The 20,420-nt window shown below is 37.0% G+C and overlaps 1 protein-coding gene across 2 annotated transcripts; it reads left to right on the forward strand.

The window, feature by feature from the left end:
• The first annotated feature begins 15,384 nt into the window (after positions 1–15,384).
• LOC140822940 (protein HEADING DATE REPRESSOR 1-like) lies at positions 15,385–18,726 on the forward strand. Of its 2 annotated transcripts, none has more exons than XM_073183944.1 (3): positions 15,385–15,666; positions 17,265–17,599; positions 18,206–18,726. In XM_073183944.1, the coding sequence occupies exons 1-3, from the start codon at positions 15,573–15,575 to the stop codon at positions 18,410–18,412; spliced, it is 636 nt and encodes a 211-aa protein (XP_073040045.1). In that variant the 5' UTR covers positions 15,385–15,572; the 3' UTR covers positions 18,413–18,726. The 2 variants fall into 2 exon arrangements, with proteins under 2 accessions (XP_073040045.1, XP_073040046.1); XM_073183945.1 differs by lacking the exon at positions 15,385–15,666 and adding an exon at positions 16,215–16,345.
• Positions 18,727–20,420: the final 1,694 nt, after the last annotated feature.

Raw genomic sequence — 20,420 nt, forward strand, 5'->3', positions numbered from 1 at the left:
GTTCTACGAGTGTTCTATTCATTCTTTCAGCCAAATCATTTTTCTGTGGTGTGTCAGGGACTGTTAGATGTCTAGCAATCCCTTTGTCTTGACAGATTTTATGAAATTCTTTAGAGAAATACTCCAATCCATTGTCCGTTCTTAAGATTTTCACCTTCTTTCCAGTTTGGTTTTCTTGAAGTGTTGTCCATTGTTTGAACCTGTCAAGGGCATCACTTTTATGCTTTAATGGGTACACCCAAACTCTCCTGGAATAGTCATCAACTAAGGACATAAAGTAATTTGCACCACCTAGTGAAGGCTCCTTAGAAGGCCCCCACAAATCTGAATGCACATACTCAAGGGGTGCAAGGGTTTTATGCACAGCCTTGGTAAACTTGACTCTTGTTGCTTTACCCTTTATGCACACTTCACAGAATTCTGGTGGTGTGACACATGACTTAGTTATTAGTCCCTGTCTACTTAATTCTTGCAGGCCACGATCACTAATGTGGCCTAGCCTCAAATTCCACAGGTTTGTGCTTTCAGTGGATTTTGTAGCAAGAGCAGTAGGCATGACAATGGTATTTCCTGAAAGTACATATAGTGCATTGATCAGATTTCCTTTCATAACCACAAGAGATCCTTTTGACACTCTGAGCTTTGCATTTTCAGATTTGAAAATACATCCTTTTTTGTCTAGTGCTCCAAGAGAGATTAAATTTCTTTTTAATTTAGGAACATGTCTCACATCATTTGGAACCATCTCAGTGCCATTGTGAAGTTTGAGTCTTATTGAGCTGATCCCTTCAACCTTACAGGTCTTGTTATTTACAAGAATTACATGTCCTCCATCCAATTCTTGGTATGACTCAAAACTGGTCTTGTTGGGGCACATGTGGAAAGAACAGCCACTATCCATTACCCAACACTCATCAGTTTTCTGATTTGAAACGCAAAGCACCTCCGCACTGTCATAACCATCTTGAGCAACTTCTAAGTCACAATGATTTTTGAAATTTTCTTGGCCTTTCTTTCTTTCTGGACATTCTCTTCTATAATGCCCTTCCTTGTGACAATGGGATCACTTGCCCTTAGTAATCTTATTCCTTGACTTGCTCCTAGATTTGCTCTGAGATTTTCTTCTGTCAAATCTGAACTCAGGCCTTCCTCGCACCAAAAAACTGTCTGCAATTGGTAGAGATCTGTTTTCAGTAAATGCATCAGATTCTTTGGATCTCAAGGCCTTCTGTACATCATTCAAAGAAAGTGAATCTCTAGCATATTTTAGGGTTTCAACAAAGGTTGCATAGGACTTTGGAAGGGAGTTCAATAGAATGATCGCTTTGTCCTCATCATCGATCTTGATTCCAATATTTTCAAGATCAAGTAGCAGCTTGTTGAAATCATCAACATTCTCTGTTGTAGTTTTTGTTTCACTCATCTTGAATCCAAAAAACTTGCTCTTTAAGTAAATACGATCTTGTAGGGATTTGGTGAGATATAATTCTTCCAATCTTTTCCACAAGCCGGCTGCTGTTGTTTCTAATGAAACTTCTCTGAACACTTTATCATCAAGATGTAGAGTTAGAGTGCTGAAAAGGTAATTCCATTTGTTCACTCTTCTGTTCCTCTGAAAGAGATTCAGGTAGGTTCTTGAAACCCCCCAATGCTTTTCGACACCTTCTGTTGAATGAGGATGGCATGGATTCTTCTTCGCCAAATCCCAAAATCTCCTCTGCCGTCGAACCGCTCCACATCAACTCTTGTTGCCATCGTTCTTTATTCACGATCGATCAAGAAAAACAACCTGGTGCTCTGATACCAATTGTAGTGAATAAAATCAGAACTAACGATGTATGACAAGAACCTCGAATCAAGAACCAACAGGAGAACCGTAAGATGCCAAAAAACCACACACAGCAAAACACGAGAATTACGTGGTTCGATCAATACGATCTACATCCACGGGGAGGAAAGAACAATATATTGAATAAGATCGAGTTACAATGGTTAACAAGACAATCACAATGATCACTTCGGTTTCTAGCTACAATAACAAAGAACCACAATGCACTCTTGTATCTCACTTCTTCACGTACAAGTAGATACACTCTTGAATTGATATCTCAGCCCTCTTTTTCTATATATATAGAATGCCTTCCTTCTGAATATGTCTATATATATGTTGATCCTGTATATGTGATCTCTAGCTGCCTTTTTCGGTTTCATTTCTTGATTCCTTTTCATTTTGTAACCAACTTCTGTTAAGTCCACAAGGCAATCATATGGCATTGACTTCTGACTCAGCGGGAGTTGTACATAGTCTACAAGAATTTATAAACACCTCTGAATTACATCTACAATACTACAACCTTAGTATTTATTATTATTATTATTATTATTATTATTATATATAAATTTAGATACGGAGAAAGGTTCAATAAAATATTTTAAAAAAAATCATGTATATGTTTTGTTGGATGATGAAACAATAAAAATATCTATCGTTGTGTTTGGATTGATAGATTTCAAATCTATGATTTGAATTTCTTTGACTTACTTGGATTAGCTAAATTCAAATTAATTTTAAATCTACTCAATATAAATTTTAACACTTTCAATAGTAATTTTTGTGGATTTCAAATATACCCAAAATAAATGTTTTTTGAAAATTCATCAAATTTTTCCCTTAATTATATATACCTTTTGAAATTAAATCCATAAATCCAAGTGCAACGTAAATGAATTTTAAATGACTTTCTCTTATGTCTCAATGTAAAGAAAAATGTTATAATTAATTACAATCATCGTTATAGATAAATTTGTATCCACAAATTTTGGTGATAATACACAACATCGATTAATTTCAGGGTTCAACTACTATTTTATTGTATTTACAAGTTTCAACTCGGATGCCCTGAACTCAGGCTGGATGGCTTCTTTCTCAAATTTCTAACTAGATTGAGAGTAAGACCAGTTACATAGTCTAAAGTCAAGCCTGACAATCATTCTAAAGTTCAAGTTTGTTCTCAAGATTCATATATGATGCTGTAGCTGCATATGAGTCTCCTAATGCTTATACTTAGAGGACCAGCCAGACCTTCCATAAGTCAGGCTAGATTACTTCAAGTCGCACGCAAACTCAAACTAAACTTCTATTTTGATCTCTAGTTGCATGTTGGTCTCTAGTCTGGGTTCTCGTATTCCAAGATAAATCCAACCTACTCACCATATACTTCGACTCATATTGGCGATGGAAAATGAGTCCATGGTTGACATTTTTCAAATGCTCGAGGCATCCAGCCTTCGAATATTCTTGGGTTGTAGCACTCATCTGTTAGATCAAGTGTTCGATTAATTATTTGCTACTGTACCATGGAGCATGGAGCTATTTCGTGCACAATGGGTCGAATGTATTTCTCATTTTCTCAAAAGGGATTAACAGAGACCTTTTGACCTACCAACTACATGTTTATTCACTTGTGCCAACATTTGTAATGGAAATGCTGCAATTCGGAGAAGTCAACTCTCTTTCTCTGGAGGTCCTCTTACCTCCACTTGCAAGAAGAGAGGGAACTCAAAGTGGATTTTTTATTATTGGCAGACATCATCGCCTAAACTCTTTTGGAAAAAGAGGGATCTTTTGACACTATCACCATCGATAAGTTTCAGGTAATGGCCTTTATTGCTTCTAAATTCAAATTAATTGGTCATATATTCTGTTTTGAATTTTGGTGGCTATGGTCAAAGACAACAACTAATCCATAGGCTCTCCTATCCAAATTTTCTATATGCTCGAGCAACACACGATCAAGTTGATCAATGCATTATTTGTGGAGGAGTTTAAGAAGAAAAACATGCCAACATGGGTTGAGTTGTTGGCAGTTAAGGAGGAAAAATGATAAGAACGGGCTGCTCGAAGACAGGCCATACAAGCTAAAACACCATATCCCCAATGTTCAAACCACTATCAACCTGGTCTTGTCCTCCAATGAGGATAGGGAAAAGGTCCCTTTGACTCAAGTTTTTATCAGCTCCAAAGAAGAAAGTTGAAGAGAAGAAGCAGCCAGAGGAGTTCATAATAGCCAATTCTAAGAAGATCAGGTTGATTAAGCATGTTTCCGAGCTTATCCAGCCAACACCAATTCCATCTATTCCCATCTCCAGCTTGATGAGTTGAGTGAAAATTGTTGATTCTTCAGTCAGTTCTACACATTTTGGACTTTCCAACATTGATCCTATGGACAAAAGCAAAGGGAAGCTGGGTGCAAAACATTCCAGCTGTCTAATGTTCAAATTGCTATCAACCTACCCATCCAGCAAATATATGAGATGGTGAAGCGAAGGTTAATTGCTTTGATAATCGGGTTGCTTACAGGTCAGTAATCCATTTTTCAACTATCTTGAAGGAACACAAATTAGAGTGTATAGCAAAGCTTGAGACAAACATTCGTGGCTGGTCTTGTAAGTATAGCATAAGGAGACTCATATGTAGCTCGAGCATCATATCTGAATCTTGAACTTTAGAACGATTGTCGGGCTTGACTTTGAGTATGTAACTGGTCTTACACTCAATCCAGTTAGAAATCTGAGAAATAAGTGATCCAGCCTGGGTTAAGATAATCCATATCGAAACATGTAAATACAATTAAAAAAAATAGTTGCAATTTGGAAGGCAAACACTTTGCTTAAGACACTTCCACTGCTTTATTCAAAAAATAGTTGCTCCCAAAAATTTCTTCACTGCATAAGCGTGTCACTCTCAGTTTCAACAAAATTGAGTCTGTCAATTCTCATAACTCCAACACGGCCCTCTGAGCTCTCTGTGCAGACTACTCGTGTTCAAAACTATTTTGAGCTAAGATTGATAATCTTCGGTCTACCTTTTATAACCGGCTACAAGAAATTCTGGACTATATGTAGTGTGGTGATGCCAAAATAGGAGAAGATTGGAAGAAGCAAAATGAGCAGAGGACGAGAAAACATAAAGAAGTTCGAAGATCTAAGGATTCAAGAACACTACAAGTTGAAGTGTTGGTGCTTTCAAGCACCGATATAATAGGACTGTAGGTATAATAGGTTTTCATTTTTGATTGCTTTTAGTCTTTTTAAAAGAGTGATTTTATTTACTCAATGAAATATCCTGTTTCTTTGTATTTGAATTAAGAAATTTATATGATCTTGAGTCTAAGCAGCTTAGTTTTTTCATAATCAAGAAGGAAACAATTGTTAGATAAATTTGTAACCCTTAAATTTTGGTGATAACAAACAACATATGATTGTCTAAGGGTCCAACTTGTTTTTTTAATTGTATTTACAGGTTTCGATATGGATTATCTTAACCCAGGCTGGATCACTTATTTCTCAGATTTCTAACTGGATTGAGTGTAAGACCAGTTACATACTCAAATTCAAGCCCGACAATCGTTCTAAAGTTCAAGATTCAGATATGATGCTTGAGCTACATATGAGTCTCCTTATGCTATACTTACAGGACCAGCCAGACCTTCCATAAGTCAGGCTAGATTACTTCAAGCCGCACGAAGACTCAAGCTAGACTTCTCTTATTATCTCTAGCTGCATATTGGTCTCTAGATGGGGTTCTTGTATTCCAAGGTATATCCTCTCTACCAACCAGACATCTCATAGACTTAATGACCAATCATGGATAGTTTTCGAGAATATCAAAAGATCAAGAATTTATCCTAATAGAACAATGACTCACTGCAATATTTCTCTCTTAGGGCACCCACATTGGTGCATTAATGGGTGATTATTAACGCCCATTAATATTCATGCACCAATGTGGGTGTAGAAGTTATTAATTTTGGGTGACATGGCAGTCAAGAAATTCATCAGAATGAACGGCATTATTTCGCAAATAGCGACGGTTTTTCGTAAACGTCGCAACTTGAAAAGCGTCGTTACTTGCGACTGTTTTTTAATGAAAGTCGCTATTTGCGACGGTTTTTCAAAAACCGTCGCTAATTAAGGCATGTTCTGAAGAAAATCTCCCGAACGGAATCACCAACGACTCTTTTCAAACGGCAAAATTATTCACCAACGGCTAGTTAAATAAAATAATAAAAAAAAATCACTGTAAATACAAATCAATTTCTACAAATTTATTCATTCATCCAACACATTTCTACTCATCAACCACACTCAATATATATTCTCTGCCATTCTCAAACTTCTATTTGTAGGTTCAATATTTATTTCTTTAATCCTTATTTGTATACAATGTCTCATTCTTCGAGCAGCTCGAGCTCGAGCTCCAGCTCCAGCTCTAGCCCAACAACCGAAGACGAAGTACAAGTTGAAGTTAATGACGAAATTTATGATCCGGGATAAGAAATGATGTTATGGATGCTTGAACTAAGCAGAAAAATACATGAATCTTCTGAAAGTAGTAACGAGATTTGACGAAGAAGAAGGTTCATCCAAAGAAATCGTGAAGCCGGTCACTTGCGGCTCGTCAATGATTATTTTGCCGCCAGCCCAGTGTATCAAGATCATATATTTCGAAGAAGATTTCGTATGCGAAGAGAGTTATTCCTTCACATTGTGAATGCACTTGAGGCCAATTCAATGTATTTTCAATTGAGGAACGATGCTGCTAGAAGGAAAGGATTGTCACCACTACAAAAATGCACAGCTGCTATACGTCAATTGGCTTATGGAGTCCCTGCCGACCATCTTGATGAGTACCTAGGGGGAATCAACTGCCATCAAGTGTCTTTTCAAATTCTGCCAAAATGTGGTTGAAATATTTGGTGATCGATACCTGAGAAGGTCGAATGCTGATGATATTCTTCTCCGGCGGCAGGTTGCTACTCCGGGCTACCATTGCTCTTCTCAAATAATCAACAACAATGGCACCTAAAAAGGCTCGGGTAAGTCACGGTGCTTCTTCTTCGTCATCTCATAATTCCCAAATATTTGTGACTTCGGCGGCTAGGGAACGATATGAGCATGCAAAAATACATAGAGCTCCGCTTCGTGAACGAGGTTTCCAATTTGATCAATATATAGATATCAACAATCAAATTGAGACAAGAAGTTGGGGTAAATTTTGCCGGCAACCGCAAGCCGCGGTGGTGCCAGTGGTGAGGGAATTCTATGCTAATGCTGCTAAGAGGAGTGACGGTAAGGCTGTTGTGAGAGGGATGTTGGTTGATTTTAGTTCAGCGGCGCTTAATAGGGTGCTTGAGACACCGGCGGTAGACGACTCAGTTTATGTGGCATGGGCGGCCGAACCCGATTTGGACTTGATGATGCAGCGAATATGTTATCCAGGGGTCTCCGTGGAAAACACCAGGCTCACACACCTGTTTTGCCGAAAAATATCTGCTGATCCCGGCTTCGTTGTGGTATGCATTCCTGGCCACACGTTTGATGCCAGTCGGGCACACGAGCGAAGTCCAGAGGGAGCGAGGGCTACTGCTTTATGCTTTGATCACTCAATTGCCACTCAATGTGGGCAGGATAATTCATTCGCAGATCCAGCTGAGCATTCATAATCCGAATGTGGCATTGTTCTTCCCCCACATATCACCGAGCTTTGTGCGAGCGCCGAAGTCATTTTTCAGGATGACGACGAGTGGCTACCACCGACCAAGGCCCTCGATGACGCCAGCTGGTTACAGAAATTAGCAGTGCGGAAGAAGGCTTTACCGCAGTTTGGCCCCATCTGGGACGGCTACACTTTTGATCCCGTGCCACAGCAACCCCCACCACCGGCCCCGCGACCTCGCCGTCGCCTACTGCAGGACCAGATGGACGAATTCGCTGCCTTTGCAGACCATCAGCTACAGTGGCAGGCCGTGAGTCAGACGTACCAGACGGCTATTGATGCCATGCTTCGCCTATCGCTGAGTCACAGTGGTGTCGACCCAGCTCTTCTCCCACCACCCATGCCAGCGTTCCCGCCGCCGTTCCATTTTCCCTACGCTGATGCACCAGAGCCCGACGCTGGTGTCGCCCCCCCGGAGGAGCCCGAGGAGGAGGATCAGTGAGAGGGGAGTCACTTCTATCTTTTTTTTTCTTTTTTTTTCTCTATCGCATTTCGTTTCGTTCAGTTTATTTATTTTCGTTTATTGCTATTTCTGTTGCATGTTTTGGTCATAGTCATTCATTTTGTTGTGCCCATCTGTCGTTAGTCTATCGTCTGTTGCATTGGGGACAATGCTCGACTTTAGTATTGGGGGGTGGATGGGTGTTGTGTCGTTTTTGTCGTTTTGTGCTGTGTTCGTATTGTTCGTTGGCATGTAGTTTTAGTTGTTTTGCATATGTTTGTGTGTCAGCCGACAGTATTCGGTATAGTACTTGTTAGCCAAGGATGATTAAGAAGTGATGAGACATGCCCTGTTGATCGTCTACTCGCATTTCTTTAGCACTTACTTTGGTAGAGACATGAAGTTTTATTTCGAGTATTGAACTCTCTTTACACGAATGTTAGAACTAAAAGCATGCATGATAAGATGGTGAAAATTTTAAACTAAAGTGGGGAACAAAGATGTTTGACGGTGTGAATTGAGCTTGACTATATTCTCTTGAATCAAGGTATAAAAAAAAAGGAAAAAAAAAACAAAAAAGAGAAAAAGATGGAGATGTAAGGTGTGGGGAGCCGAATAAAGGAATGAATCCTATTCCTGGCTAAAGATGGAGATGTAAGGTGTTGAGGAGCCGAATAAGGGAATGAAATCCTATTCTCGGCTAAAAATGCAAAACACATGGATTTAAATCTGAAATGAAAAGTTCTAATATAGTCCTTTCATTGCTGCATTCTTATTCAGAAAAAAAAAAAGAAAAAAAAATTAGGAAGATAGTTGCATGCTGATGGATACCGAGTGCAGAGGAATAAAGGAGAGTAAGATTTACACCAACAGGCTGATTTAATTCTCTTACAATGGTTGGAAATGGATCTCTCTATCATGCGCGCTGCTAGGACTAACAAAACACACACACACGTTCATGCTTTATTTGAAACCATGTCTAGACCTAAGGAAGTGCGAAGATTTTATGTTTGTATTGATCGACAAGGGAAGATGTTGAGTTTCGCTGAGGCTAGTTGATGATTATGAGTTCACTGTCAGGTTACTTTGTGTCACGTTCCAGTTTTGTCTTGTCACCAGTTTTGCTCGAGGGCGAGCAAAAGGTTAGTATTGGGGGGTTGATAGAGGTGGATTTTACTTGTTTTTCATATCGTGTCTTGTTGCATTGTGTTGCAGTTATCACTTAGATTTCGTGCATTTTGTGTTGTTTTAGCATAATTTATGTCTTTGTGTCGCTCATGTGTTTAGTGGCGAAAATGTAGGAGATTTGCGAAGAAACTGAAAAAAAGAGGAAGAAAGTCGAGAGACCTCCGCCCGGGCGGAAACTTACATCCGCCCGGGCGCGCCAAAGAAAAATTAAAAGTCAAGATCTGCGAGAGTTATCCGCCTGGGCGGAAACTTACATCCGCCCGGGCGCATTCGTATTTTTGGAAAAAATAATGGACGATTTCTTCCCTTAATTCTGAAGAGGGAAGATATGGTAGGGGAAGGCAGAAATTCAGTGATTATTGAGAGATCATTCTTCAGCCGCCGCAAGCCTTGGAGAGGAATTCACGCTTGGATTGAAGATTCGAAGCTTTCCGGGCACCGTTCTTCACGATTTTCGTCAATTCTAGTATTTCTAACTTAGTTGTTATCTTCTAAACATTGTTTTGCTTAGTTTAATTATGAATTCTAGTAGCTAACTACATATTTGTTGGGATTAAAGGCGATCCTACCCCGAATGTTGGTTGAATTAATTTATATTTCGGTTGTACGTTACTCTTGATTTTACTACTGTTTTATCGTGTCATTAAAGAATAGCTAACTTTAACGACGTTTTCATATCACGAGTGAGTTCGAGAGAATAATGAGTGATAGGATCGAGTAATAGAATTCGCGGATCTACAATTTACATAGATATATGAAATTGGATACGTGTCGATAGTCATAGTCCTCAGGGTCGAAAACTAGGGGATTTTATAGAACGAAATGCGATTCGCTCGTGATAAATAATTAAAGAGATTTAATTACTTCAGTGAGTGGAATTAGTTTGGCATAGCTCGAGAGAGTGTGTTCAATAGATTAGGAAATCCTGTCGGAAGCGTAGATCACGATCGAACGAATTAATTGATTAACGAGGGGTAGGTGAACCGAGATTCCAACAAATCCATTTCTCATTGAATTTTACTCAACCATTTTAGACATTATATCTCATTACTTGATTTTGAATATTTTTATTTGCATTTTTATTTGATTTTAGTAGGAATAAACCAATCAAATCACTTTTCGTTGCTAAATGTTCAATAACTGAAAATAATAATTGTAAAACACAGTCTTCAGTGGAACGATACTCGTACTCACGTACACTATATTATAACTTGACATCGTGCACTTGCGATTTATTTTGAGCATACAAAATCATATTTTTATTGGGGATTTTACTGTGCAAGTTTTGCTCGATCATTATAGAAAATATAAATGCGTAAAAATTTTATTGTTAAATGTATTATGCATTAGGATTGTCAAATGTTAACTTCGGGAATTGTTTTGGAATAACTATAATTGTTCAAGTTTTATTGGATTAAAGTAACAATTATTTAGAGTCGGTAATGTTGATTTTATTCAGTTAGCCATTATAAGTTAAACTAAAGTGATATTTTATGGTGTAGATGGCACCAAGGAGAAAATAAACTCAAGAATGAAGAAAAGGAAAACCATGACTTATTTTTTTAACAAAAACATCACACATTGGCAAGTCAGGAGTATTCTCCATCCAATACGGATGTCTCAAATCTCAGAGATCAACAGCTTAACAAATCTCCTAGAATTGATGCTGATGTGAGTTCTCTTGAACCTGATCCGACATTACGTACTCCGATATAAAAATATCATGTTAATCAAACATATGAAATTAGACGAGCTTATATCAAGATGGGGCCATATTTACCAATTAAGAATGAGTATCCACCGACCAAATTTGGAAGTGAAAATCGATGATTCCAGTCACTGATTTAAAATTTTTACTTGGTTATAGTACCCTCCTTCAAAAGATGTTGCATTTTGTTCTCCGTGTTTCTTGTTTGAACATAAACATCATCGTAATCCTGCATTTACAATGGATGGATTCAAATATTGGAAGCGATTTAATTATGGCGATAGATACGCATTTTTATGCATATAAGATGCAATAATTCACCACATAACAATGTTGTGGAATATCTTTATAATTTGATGAATATACCTCGTCATATTGACAAAGTGATAAATGCACATTCTTCAGAAGAAAAACTGAAGAACAGATTGTGGCTTACAACAACTATTGAAAGCATTCGATGGCTCTCTTTGCAAGCATGCGTATTTAGAGGGCATGATGAATCTCCATCTTCTAATAATCGTGGAAATTCTTGAGATGATAAGTTTTATAGAAAAAATGAATAAGAGTATTGAGGACATCGTCTTAAAGAAAGTTCCAAAGAATATAAGGTATGCTTCACCTGATATTCAGAAATATGTCTTCAATATCATTTCCAAACAATTGAGAGCCAAGATTCGTAAAGAAATTGGGGATGCAAAATTCTGCATTTTAGTTGATGAAGCGTGTGGGGCCCGTGGCCGAAGAGGGCGGCGGTGCTCGTCGGTGCCATGAGGTTGCACAGACAATGAGTGCCTCCTGGCAGGCTTCTAGGCGGAGGGAACATGAATGAACTGATCTTACATTGGAAGGAGAGGGATTTTGAAACTATTCAGGTATGAGACTGTGCAGTTGAGGAGGGCTTAATAGATTTGATATGTACTACTCACATCAAGAAGGTGCATCTTCTTTTCGGTAGCTCATCACATAAGAACTTCAAAGTTAAGTGTGCTTGATTTGGGGCAATTTTTGGATGAGTGACCACCTGAAAGTTTCCTAGGGTGTGTGTGGTGAGGATATAAGCACGCTGGAAAGACCCGTTTTGATACAGTGAGGACAATCATCGAATCTGGGGCGTTACAATTGGTATCAGAGCCGACCTCTCCGAGTACGGTGTTGTTCGGGGACGAACCAAGCGGAAGCTAGTGGACATGTGAGGCCCGGGGCCGAAGAGGGCGGGGGGTGATCGCCGGTGCCATGAGATTGCACGGACAATGAGCGGCTCCTGGCAGGCTTCTAGGCGGAGGGAACATGAATGAACTGATCTTACACTGGAAGGAGAGGGATTCTGAAATTGTTCAGGTATGGGACACTGCAGTTGAGGAGGGCTTAATAGATTTGATATGTACTACTCACATCAAGAAGGTGCATCTTCTTTTCGGTAGCTCATCACGTAAGAACTCCAAAGTTAAGCGTGCTTGCTTTGAGGCAATTTTGGGATGGGTGACCTCTTGGGAAGTTTCTCGGGGTGCATGTGAGTGAGGACATAAGCACGCTGGAAATACCCGTCTTGATACAGTGAGGACATTCGTCGAATCTGGGGAGTTACAAAGCGAGAGATGCATATAACAAGGAGTAGATGGATATTGCATTAAGATTTATGGATACTGAAGGCTTTTTACGAGAGTAGTTCTTTAAGCACACTATTCTCCGAGATAAAAGATATTTCTTGAAACTAAAACCAACAAAAGCAATGATGAATACAATATCAGGTCAAGTAGACTTGATTAAAGGGTGGGGTAAAACACTTTTTTATTATCTAATGGTACAAAATTTCTGAAAAATGAAGCTTAGTATTCACCACAATCGGAAAAGAATTTGTTGAGTTTTAACGATATATATTCCCATGGGTATGATACACAGACAATAAATGAAGGAAATGACAAATATACGTGTCTTACCACATATAAATCAGAAAAAAATACATAGTTGAAAAACTATTAATGCTCCATTCAGAATTGCATTATACACATGTAAGTCCAATTGTATCAAACACTGTAGTTGATAATTCTTCAATATTAATGGCATAAACGATTAGGACATCCTGGTTCAACAATTATGCGAAGAATTATAGAAAACACACATGGCCATCTGCTGAAAGACCAAAAGATCTTTCACAATAATAAGTTTCAATGTAAAACATGTTCTCTTGAAAAATTTATTATAAGACCATCACTACCTAAAATCCAAACTAAATCACCCATGTTTTTTGAACATATGTAGGGTGATATTTGCGGGCCAATTCATCCACCATGTTGACCATTTTATGGTATTGATCGATGCCTCCAGCAGATGGTCACATGTATGTTTATTATCAACTCGGAATGTGACATTTTCCAGATTAAATGCTCAAATAATAAAATGGTGGAATCAATTTCCCGATTATATAATCAAGAAAATTATACTCGATAATGCTGGTGAATTTATTTTCCAAACTTTCAATGCTTATTGTATGTCAATGGGAATCGCTGTTGAGCATCATGTTGCTCATTGACATACACAAAATGGATTATCTGAATCATTGATTAAACGTCCACAACTGATTGCTAGATCAATTCTTATGAAAACAAAACTCTCTGTTTCTATATGGGGATATGCAATTTACATGCTGCTGCATTAATTCGCATCAGACCAGGTGCATATCATAAATACTCTCCATTGCAGCTTGCCTTTGGTAAAGAACCAGACATTTATCATCGGAGAATTTTTGGATATATGATATATGTGCCTATTGCATCGCCTCAACGAACAAAAATGGGACCTCAAAGAAAGATCGTAATTTATATCAGTTATGATAACCCATCAATTATTCGATATCTTGAGCCTCAAACAGACGATGTGTTTACAACACGTTTTGCTGATTGTCATTTTAATGAGGAAATCTTCCCAATGTTAGGGAGAGGAAAGAAAAATATCGAAAATATAATTACATGGTATACATCATCATTTTTTCACCTTGATCCAAGAACTAAACGATATGAAAAATATGTACAACAAATTGTGTACTTGCAGAGAATATAAAATCAAATATCAGATGCATTTTCATGCAAAAAAAAAGGGTCACTAAATCATATATATATATATATATATATATATATATATATATATATATATGATGTAAATGCCCTTACTCGAATTGAAATTCCAAAGAAAAATTTTGAAGACACTCATGATGTCATAAAACGATTGAAGTGGGGAAGGTCAATTGGTTTCAAGGATAAAAATCCTCGAAAAAAATTCATAAAGAAATGTTGATCACAAAATAGAGAATGATATTCCAACAGAAACACATGATAATGAAAATGTTATGTTAGAACCAAAAACTGATGAGAATCATGAAATCTCTATCAATTATATTAATACAAAAAAAAAAAACCGAAAAGATATAAAAAAAATTTGATGAGATATTTTTTTACAATGTGACATTTGACTTAAATGATACAATCAAAGTATAATTGGTTATGCTGATGCTTAGTACTTATCTGATCCACACAAGGCACGTTCCCAAACCGGATATGTATTTACTCGTAGAGGCACTGTAATTTATTGGTGTTCACATAAACAAACACTCGTAACAACTTCATCAAATCACCCAGAGATTATTCCACTACATGAAGCAAGCCGTGAATGTGTGTTGGCTAAAATCAATGACCCAACATATCCAAATCTCATGCGGATTATCATTCGACAAAAATCCTGTGACGCTATATGAAGATAATGTTGCATGTGTTGCTCGAATGAAAGAAGGATACATAAAAACCGACAGAACAAAACATATTCCCCATAAGTTATTCGCATTCACCCAAGAGCTTGAGAAAAATAAAGATATTGATATTCGTTACATTCAATCAAGTGAAAACTCATCAGATCTTTTCACAAAGGCACTTCCTACGACAATATTCAGAAAACATATATATATAATATTGGGATGTGCAATCTATGAAATCTGTAATGAATCGTTCGTGTTAACATGAGGGGGAGTTTACATGACCGCACTCTTTTTTCCTTACAATGGTTTATCCCATGAGTTTTTCCCAGTAAGATTTGTAACGAGGCATTATAAAAACACGTAATGATGACAATCATTGTATCATGATTATCATCACAAAGGATAGTGTTGAAAATAAGAGTTGAAACTATTGAATGTTGAAAATAAGAGTCGTAAATATTTAAAATTAGTGTGTGATGATGTATTTATTTTTGGATTTTCCAAAGAAATTCTATAAATAGGTCTCTCAATTTGTGAAGAAAAACACAATTGATTAGACAAAATTTTATAAAATATATAGTTTAATATATTTGTGAGTTTGAGATTTTTATCGTAAATTTTTATTTTTAAAATAAATAAATAAATTAGAAAAAAAAAAAGTAAAACATGGAAAAAAACGTCCCAATATATTCATGGGACCAACACGAAGAGACGAGGAACACAAACCAAGGCACAACCACCAAAACGACAAAAACTTTGCCCCTCCAGACAAAACCCTCTTCGATCATTTCGCCCACGTTATTATTATTATCCATTTCTCTCTTCTTCTTCTTTTTCTTATATATACACCAAACCAAATCTCTTTTTCTTCATCAAATCAAACGATATATATAATAATATCAAGAGTTTGATTTTTGATGCTGAGATTTTAATGGAAAACGGGCAGAAGAATATGACCAGCTTGAGTGGATTCTCTCCTGTTTCTTCCACTCCCGTTTACTGGAAATCCAGGAAAAGATCATCCGGTAAATACTCTGTTTCCCATGATTTCGATGTTTTCCCATGTTTTTATTTCTTGGTCTGCTCCATCTGCATGCAGACCGTATGAATCAGATCTTTCCAAAGGATTCATCAGTTTCTATATTTGCTACGATGGATTAGATTTTAATTGATTCGATTAGTTTAAATCTTCAAACAAATCAAACGGTGGGTAGATAGATGATTGGGAAGCGTGGTTGAATTATGGTTTCGCTTTGCTGACACGTCAATTTATGGGCCAGCTTGCTTTATTTATTAATCATTTTTTTTTACTTTGTTTTCTTTAAAAATTTGGGTCAATTTCTATCCAAATAATAAATGGTCTGGAAATAAGTGAAAAAACAAATTAAATTTTTTTTATATATATAAATTTACATTTTGAATTTTTTTGTTTCCTTCAGACCATTGTTTTGAAGTTATAGAACTTCAATTCTTTACTCCTCCCGTCCTCCTTATGAGGAGAATATACTTGGAATATATACTTCATCCGAAATATCTCGAGAATATTTTTATTTATTTATTTATTTTATATAAGATATGGAATATTTTTTATTTAATATAATATAGTATAGACCAATTTTTTTTATTAGAATAGTTTAGAGGAAATCAGTTGAAACTTGCAAGTGTCTTCTAAGGCATTGCTTGGTGTGCGACTTTGCGTCCAAAGTAAGCATTGCTATGAGCAATCGTATTGTTTTTACTTTGTTATTCAAAAAAAATATGTTTTTTCATTTGTCATACCTCTCAGCATAATCTTTTTTTTTTTTGCCTTTTCATGGCTAGCTAAAAACATTTTATTATTTGGGAAAATCATTTTTTTTATATATATTTACTTGTTAATTTTGAGTTTCGGTCTACTAAGTTTTCGAGATTTGATTTTGATATATTAAATTTTAATTTTGAGTTATTTTTGTTTTACTGTCATGTGATATCAGGTCAAATATTAGACAAAAATAACCAAAATTATCCATTTCAAACTATGACATTAAAAACTCAAAATTAGACATGTTCAAACCAATTTTTTCTTTCACTAACACATTATATTTTAATCAAATATGAAATATCCTTAAATACTAATTAAAAATACTAAACCATCCAATTAGATCTTATATAATATTGCATGACATAATATTTATATCAAATAACTAATTTATAAAATAAAATAAAATATATAATAATCAAAAACATATATTTAAAAATTCAGTAAAAAACACAACAAGAGAAGTGGATTCGAAAATATCTAATATTTTTGAATGTCCATTTTTAAAAAACAAAAACGACTTTGAACTACTTTTGTGAAGTTGCATGCATGCTTTATCTTTAATTTAAGCTGTTAGTGACTTAGTTCCCTCCTGAAATATTTTAAAAATTGGCTTTGTTATACTATTGCCAAATATGTGTCTGTGTGTGTGTGTATATATGCAGACACACATACACAGATGCTATTGCTAAAATTTCACAGTAGTTGGATCTACTATTACCATGGATGTATGATAAAAATATTTTACATAAAAATTTAAATCTCCTTTTGTTCTTGATTCACTCTGAAAGCTTCATACTTAGTTGTTGAATTTAACTCCTCCAGCAATGGGCGGAAAGAGCTCAGACGACAAGGCGGATGCTTCGAACGTGGATAAATCCATCGACAAACCACAAGAATCGTCTCCATTGGACAAGGAGCACGAGGAGCCGATTGATTTATCTACCCTTTCTGAGAAACGGAAGGCCTTGTTCGAACCTTTGGATCCGATGTTGAACACCAATGGCAAGCGTCCTTCGGCAGAATCATTACTCCCACCCCCGGATTTCGAATCTGCTATTTATCCAAAGGGTTGGCTGATCGGGAAAAAACGGAAGCTTGTAAATGTGGATGTTGTCGAAAGTATGCGGAGGATTGCGGTGCAGGAAATGAACCGTAAGGTGATATTTTTCTCTTTGTTTTGAGCAACATCTGAATTAGTTAAAACAATTAAAGGGCAAAATACCAGTTCTAAAGTCCCAAGATAGTAGTAAAAGACGTAATTACGATAATTGTCAGTTTCAAGAGAAGTGAATTGGCGAAGTCTCGGAGTCGAGTCTTAAGGATATTGGTGAAGATAGGTTTGGAAGAGCTTTATCCCTTTATAGATCTGACCTGACTCGACTTAGTTTTAGTATGTACTCACCACTTCTCCGGTAATAGGTTTGATTCGACTCGACTTAGTATTAGTATTTACTCAGCGTGGGTTTTAGAACTCGGGAGATTTGGACAAAAACAACCAATAAATCAAAAGCCACGTGTTTTTGGTATATTTTATTCGGAATTGGGAAGATTACTCCCCATGTATCTACCACATTGGGTATCAAAGCGTTACGCATTTAACTGTGTATATGTGATCTGATGTTGTATGATTCACAGGAATTAGATCAAAGACTAAGACCAAATATAGAGTGGTAGAACCGTTGGTGTATCATTACATGTATTGGGTTCGAATCACATCAGTGGCGTGGATAAAATTGTGTATTTATTTAATTATTGCAATGCAGGATAGAGAGATCGATGGACTTAACGAGCAATTAGAAGAGGATTCTCGATGCCTGGAGCACCTTCAACTTCAGCTGCTGGATGAACGGAGCAAGCGTGCTGAAGTCGAAAGACAGAACACCATGTTGCAGAACCAGATTACATTGCTAATGGACATGTTGCAGGATAACGATGCCATCGTTCAGGACGAACCGGATGATGGGGTGTAATACTTTTTTCCCCTCCTCTCCTTTTGATTGTTATTCTTTTTGTATGTATCGATGTTTTAGAAATCTTGAAAAAGAAAAATAGTAGTGGCAAATCCATGTCTGGTAGTAGAAGAAGTCATTTTGATCTGGTCATGACGATTACATATGAAGTATGTATACTCTGTTTGGTAATTCTATATTTTGCTTAAAATTCCACTTATTTACATAGAGATGCCATAAAGAGAAATGTAAGCAAAGACTGCTCCGTATAGTCCAACACAACATTCTCCCCATTTTGCCATATTTATTTCACAACTTCACCATTTCAAATTTCAGTCACTTTTTGTACGTTGAATGATTGTCTCGTGAAGTCGCAGCGAAAAAGACCAGAAGCTCGTGTCATTCGAGCACAAGGTCTTTCCTGGTTTGAGCTCCAGGTCACAAGGATGAATCAGCACCCATTCGAACATGAACATCAACCACTTTCACTCCCAGTTAGACAAGCAGTAAGCATTCCCTTCATTAGGTCAATTGAATCGAAGTGAACGTGCCCGAAATTCAAGATCCAGGTTGTGGAAGAAGGTGATCTTTCACAGGAAGCCCGCTCATCACAACAGAAGTGTCTTTAAATTGTGACGATTCCACCTCTGTGAATCATAATCAGTGTCTGAATTGTTTTCAAACGTCGCCTTCCTAACGAGACGTCCCACATCATACACATCAAGATTCATGCATGGGTCGGAAAGATCTTCCCTATTACACGTCCTTGCACGAAAGAACACTGAAAAATGTGCTTCTTCTTGTACGTTTCACCCACAGACATGTCGTGGAAGGTCACATTCCGAACTGGTGTTTGCTCACTGCCATACATCCTGACTGGAATCCGAACTCCATGTCCATGTATTCCATAAAAATTTATGTCCTCGATGATGGGAAGGGCGTCTGCATTATATCCTTCGTCCGGATGCTCGTCGTAATCAGTCGAGCAATGCCCACTCTGACGTTTTCAAAAGTGATGTTTTTGTATGTTATCTATCGAACATATCCACCCCGGCCTGGACTTGTCTTGATTCTAATACCCCTTCTCGAGTTCCAAACAAGGAGATTCTCCACATTTATTTTGGAGACTCCACCAGACATTTCACTGCAAATCGACACTCCTGCGCTGTTAATTAAGAAAGGTGTCAACAAAAGGAAAAGTAACAACAGTGGATTCACGAAGTCTTGCATCATATTTAGCGGTCGCTGATGCACTGCATTGCATGACTTTTACAACCATGCCAGTGTACATAAGCCAAATGACATCATACGATGTTTTCACCTTATCATCGACTGGACAACAACATTACTATGAGAATGTTGGTAGAGAAGGTCGAGCGTAGGCAATTCCTTACTGATCCCACCCGCTCTTGATTGCGATTCCATTGTCGCCCACACTTGTGTAACTATCTTCTATCAACAGATTCTCACATGAATCTGCAGACAGTAAAGAAACAGTCCACTTAATTAGTGCCAGAGAGAGGAAATCAAACAAGCACTCAAGCCAGTTTTCAGAGACTAATCACAGAAACAAATGGATAATGAATTTGCTCCCACAACGTCTAAGAGCCCGTTTTGGCTAAAATGATCTTAAACATTTCATGAGCTGTAAAAGCTTTTAACGCTAAGAAAATGTTTCTTAAGTAACTTATATTGAAATTCTCTAACTCATTTTCTTTTAAAATATACTAGAATTTTTTTTTTCTTAAACAACTCTCGTCCGTACCTATGTATATACTTTTTGCACCACTAAAATAAACTCAACATTTATTTTACTCAAAACTCATGACTGCAGTAAAATTCGTAAAATCATAAACATCAAATCAAATCTAAAACTAACATTTTTAAAAAATTGCATAAAGTCATCAATCCTCTCAAAAACCATTCTTACTTCCAAAAGTCATGAAAATCTTTGAAGCACTGTAAAATCATAATTGTGTAGAAAAACTAGCAAAGGTCTTCGTGTTAGTGCACCATCAGTCCAGCCAAT

The sequence above is a fragment of the Primulina eburnea genome, chromosome 2 (genome assembly GCF_022965805.1).
Source record: "Primulina eburnea isolate SZY01 chromosome 2, ASM2296580v1, whole genome shotgun sequence".
Lineage (NCBI taxonomy): Eukaryota > Viridiplantae > Streptophyta > Magnoliopsida > Lamiales > Gesneriaceae > Primulina > Primulina eburnea.